The sequence below is a fragment of the Schistosoma mansoni genome, chromosome 1 (genome assembly GCF_000237925.1).
Source record: "Schistosoma mansoni strain Puerto Rico chromosome 1, complete genome".
NCBI lineage: Eukaryota > Metazoa > Platyhelminthes > Trematoda > Strigeidida > Schistosomatidae > Schistosoma > Schistosoma mansoni.
This window is the reverse complement of record NC_031495.1, coordinates 46,077,740-46,083,199: the sequence shown is the minus strand read 5'-3', so window position 1 is coordinate 46,083,199 and position 5,460 is coordinate 46,077,740. Positions and strand designations below refer to the sequence as shown.

At 36.2% G+C, this 5,460-nt stretch overlaps 1 protein-coding gene across 1 annotated transcript in view; it reads right to left on the bottom strand.

The window, feature by feature from the left end:
- Positions 1-1,995: 1,995 nt before the first annotated feature.
- The window catches only part of Smp_021320 (hypothetical protein), a 7,875-nt gene continuing 4,410 nt past the window's right edge, over positions 1,996-5,460 (bottom strand). Inside the window, exon 4 of the mRNA XM_018794604.1 lies at positions 1,996-2,636. Coding sequence (XP_018648999.1) covers positions 2,497-2,636 — 140 coding nt within the window. The 3' untranslated portion in view covers positions 1,996-2,496. The remainder of the gene's footprint in view (positions 2,637-5,460) is intronic.

The window sequence follows — 5,460 nt, the reverse complement described above, 5'->3', positions numbered from 1 at the left end:
AAACGAACTTCATTATATGTATGTAGGAGATAAAGAAGACAATGTATTATGAAGGATAGAAAAGGATGGTCTTTTGATGAATGAATTTTTAACCAACAATATATATATTGTTATTTAACTTCAAATTGTTTTTTTTTGGTTTTACAGTAAGTCACAACGTAGAACTTCGTACGTACGTACGTACATCAGTTCGAGTTACCATACCACATTAGCACAGAGATGCAGTTGTCGATTCAAATCCCATTGTGGTAGAAGTAATAAGAGTATAAGCATTATGTGAAAGATTAGGGTTTGAAGATGTTATTGAAGGAGTATAGTACAGTGAAATAAATTTGGAAAGAGAAAAAAGATAGGAACATGAGGAATTCAGAAGATTAGAATTTCGTAGAACTCAAAGAGTGGATGCACCTGCGCCATTGCAAACGATTTTGAGCCATGTCATTCAAAGTCTTTAACCATCGATTGCTATCATCTCGCGAATCCCAACCGGGTAGTCTACACCTACCAACATGGCTCAGTCCACTTGTCAGTGACTTCATGGATTTGTGCCATGTTTTGCTCTGGCCGCCCCTACCTTTCTTCCAATCTACCACTACACAATAAAACACCGCTCATCGGGACAGTCGGTGGTTGGGCATAAGTAACACGTGTCCCAGCGCTTGTTTGGTTTTACAGGTTTTTCATTAGAATTTCTTTAAAATGAATCTTAATCTTAGTTTTTACTGAACGAAAAGTTTAATTTAGAACCAAGATGGTTTTAGTTCAGAAAATGTTTAAATAAGTACTGCTCAGCATACACAAAGGAAGAAGCAAGATCCTCAAATACAGCACAGAGAGGTCCAAACTAATCACACTTGATGGGGAAGCTATGGAAAATGTGGAATCTTTCACGTACCTGGTAAGCATTATTGATTAACAAAGAAGATCTGATGCAGATGTAAAGTTGAGAATTGAAAAAGCAAGGACAGGATTCCTACAGTTGAAGAACATATGGAAATCAAAACAACTGTCTGTCAGCCGACACCAAAGTCTGAATCTTCAATACGAATGTAAAGACAGTCCTACTATATGGAGCTGAGACATAGAGAACTACCACAACCATCATCAAGAAGGTACAAGTATTTATAAACAGTTGTCTATGAAAGATACTCAATATCAGTTGACCACATACCATCAACAACAACACACTGTGTGAGAGAACAAACCAGCTTCCATTTGTAGAGGGAATTGGGAAAAGACGATGGAGGTGCATACGACATACATTGTGGAAATCACCAAACTGCATCATGAGGCAAGCGCTTACTTGGAATGACGAAGGGAAAGGAAAAAGTGAAAGGCTGAAGAGCATACTACGTAGAGAATCGGGAGCAGACATGAAAATAATGGATAGCAAGTGGAAAGGATTGCCCAGGACAGGGTTCGGTGGAGTGCTGCTTGGTGGACTATGCTCTTCGACGAGGGGTAACAGGCGTACATAAGGTAAGAGATTTTTTATCAACTTTTAATATATTTGTCAATGATGCAACTATTTTCTATTTTATTATAGATTACTATGTGTAGAATTATTCATCAAATATTTTTCTACAGCTTTAGTAAATATCGTCGAAAATCAAATTTTGTTTTCGCTGAACTGTTTTTTTTTGTTGAATGATGCAATGGGCTTTTTTCGTTATTTTAATTCAACTCGTTAAATGAGAATCAAGTATTTAGAAAACACTAATACAAAAAGAGAACACGTATTAGTAGGCTATGTCAATCAATTGTCTTGTAAATGAATGAAAACTATACTAATTACACAACAGTATGTACATACATCACTCCTTCTTTACAATCAATATATTAGTAAACACTATCATATTGATAAAGTCCTTTAGTGCTAACTGAATTCTATCGATTAAGTCGTAATGTGGCAACTAGTTGAAGGAAATCAACATCACACGCACTATGCTGATATGTAAAGTGGTGCTTGGAGGTGGTCGACAGGGAACCCTGGATCTAAGACCCGATCAGCTCTAAGAAGAACTTGACATACATGACATTGATCACTGCCTAGTGGTCAATCAACTATAAATACATCGCATTCTTATAGAATGTCAGTTGCGTCCTGAATAGTTCAGTGGTGACGTATCACGCTATGAAGCTAGATGACACGAGATCGAATCCGTCAGATTGCATCATTTCTTTCAAGGTCAAAAGTAAACCTTGTTGACGAGTATTAAAAAGCACAAAACCTAGGTTCAGAGATTCCAATGAACTACCCTTCAAATACCAAACACCACAATACTTCCCTTAATGTAAGAGAAGCAAACGTAAATGCAATTATAAATGCTTGTATATTCAAATGTAAATAAATAATCACAATATTAATATTCATCAATAATAACAATTCAAAATGTAATCAGAGAATAACTCGAAGTTATTAAAGAAGAAACAAAAAGAAAAAAAAGTAGAGAGAGATAGAGAGAAAATAAACTTCGAAAATACAAACATCTCTCTTCATGGTTTATAATTATGCTGAATCTTTTCCAAAAGTTTAGATTTCCATAATTCTTCTGGTATTTGTGTAGCCCATGTAGGATATTGAGAGATGGGTAAATGAAAATTGGACATGTACATTTTAATTTTATCAGCTTCGTCTAGAAAATACCGTTTTTTTCAAACAAAAAAAAGAAACAACAGCTTATATTCAAATGAAATATACCGTACGTAAGAAATAATTAATAAGGTGGAACATATTGATAATTTTCATAGTTGAAATCATGAGTTAATTGAAGCTAGACCACCATGGAAAACCTGGAAGCATTGGATGGCCGTTTCGTCCTATTATGGGACTCCTCAGCAGTGCACATCCACGATCCCTCACTCGCAAAATTCGAACCCAGGTTGCAGTTAGACATTAACACCGTTGGATGCCGGATCAGTGGTCTATCGGTTAAGTGCTCTGGCGCGAGACTGTTCGGTCCTGGGTTCGAATCTCGCGAGTGCAGGATCGTGGATGCGCACTGCTGAGGAGTCGCATAATAGGACGAAACAGGTGTCCATTGCTCCCAGGTTTTCCATGGTGATCTTGCTTCAATTGACTCATGATTTCAATTATGAAAATACTGAAATCTCCACAAAACCCCTTCTGATATTGATAGTCGATACGTTTATACTCATCTCTTTTTTTAAAAAAGATAAACAATTAAAATGTTTTGATGACAACATACTCACTAGTAAAATATATTGAAAATTAATAAGGATAATAGTGTTTTGTGACTTAGTCTATATTACATTATACCATATACTTCAGAGTTATGTCCTTGGAAAACATGTCCCGGAGCGATAGTATACTTACGTCACCTATGGTGAAGAAGAGATATTCGTCTATCGATTAAGGGATGAGTATACTGTGCAACAGTTTGTTTTGTTTTACTTTAAGGCTGTGAAACGTGGCCGTTAAGGATAGAGGATACTCGTAAGTTACTAGTATTTGACCACTGATGTCTTAGAAATATTGCTTGCATCTACTGGGATCACCGGGTAAGTAATAGTGAAGTTAGTCACAGTGTATTAGGGAATGGTGGTAAATCAGTTGATGAGGTTGTGAATCTTCATCGACTGAGATGGTTAGATCACATACTATGCATGCCCAACCACCGATTACCACGGCGCGCAATGCTCATTAGTACAGGAGACGGATGAAAGAAAGTGAGGGGTGGCCAAACCAAAACATGGTATCAGTCCTAGAAGTCACTGACTTCTGGTCTTAGCCATGTTGGTAGATGTAGACTACTTGGTTGGGGTCTGTGCTACTATCTTAACCAATGTTTGGAAACTCTGGGTGACATGGCTCAAGACCGATCACAAAAGTGTAGGTGTATACACTTTCTATCTTCCTTTAAACCGTGAGGTTAAAATCACTCAGTACATTCTTTCTATGAACTAATTCTTTCTCCCGGCATCATATTCTTATATGTAATCTTTCTTTTATATATTACTACCATTGAAATAACTACTTCTATTCATCTTGTTGTGCTAATGAGGTATGGTAACCTGGGTCGATGAATATATGTGCCTAGTGATACGTTGTAGCTGGCTGACTGAGCGATAGTTCCAAGTTGAGTGTACACAAACCCGTACTTCATAAATGACATAAATTAACATTATTTTATTAAAAAGGAAGAACAAAACCTGTTGTAGAGGTTACTTCTAGTACAAAAAAATTAGAAGTGAAACATCAATGTTAAATTGTCATATATAATCGTAGTTCAACCAGGAAAGGAAGGAGCGATTTAATTACCAAAGATAAATGTCAGTGTTAATACGATGATTCACTAAGAAAATTATTCACTCATAAATTTGGTTATGTATCGTAACTCACAGCGATCAACTCGAACAGACTTTAAAATTGAACCAATAAATAAAAAACAAACACGCAATCTAAGTGTAACTCTATAGCAAGTAGACATAAAAAGCAAAATTGATTGCATTGCGGACTAGTTAATGAAATTCTGTAGAGATCGGCTTAATTTTTAAACTCTATTCGTGACAGGTTGAGATCCGTTGGAGTTGCCCCATTTGTGATTGACTTTAGGACGTTCCTGAAGCAATAGTGATAATTTGAGACCAGCGAGGTCAGACATGTGGGGACTAAAACGATTATCACCAATAACACTGAATAAACGTTGAGATATATCACAAGCTGACTGAAACTGGAAATGTACCATTGACTAAGTGATTCTAATAGCTAAGTTTTTGTCATGCGATACAAAGGTTTTGGGTTCGATTCCTAGTGTGGTTGTGAATACTCACTGTTGAATAGTTTCATAATGGTACCACTTACCATCGAGACCTCCCAAAGACGAATATAGTCTACAAATTGTAGATTGTTTAAGGTGAAGTCACTTACAAGAACGAACAAACAATATCATTTGAAGGTACCACTGGAAAATTCGTTCTATCATTCTGATTTGCACACCTGACAACAATACATATTCATATCCTAATCATCAGTATGAGACTGTTGTAGAATTATCAAACTAATAACGACACAATTCTTTTAGAAGTATGCTCTGCTTTTCAATTATTCTCTACATTTGATTATTTTTAATAAAACCTAATTTGTGAAAATTTAAAATTAATACTGACAAGATATAAGTACCACATGAAACATCTCATTAAACAGTTGTAGAAATATTAGGAATAACAGGAAGATATGGTACGTCCAACAGTTATCCATCAATCAAAACATTACAAAATCATTAATTATTCCTCATATAGAAATAAAACTCAATAATATAATTGAAATCATGAGTCAATTGAAGCAAGATCACCATGGAAAACCTGGGAGCAATGGACACCCGTTTCGTCCTATTATGCGACTCTTCAACAGTGCGCATCCACGATCCCGCACTCGCGAGACTTGAACCCAGGACTTATCAGTCTCGCGCCAGAGCACTTAACCGATAGACCACTGAT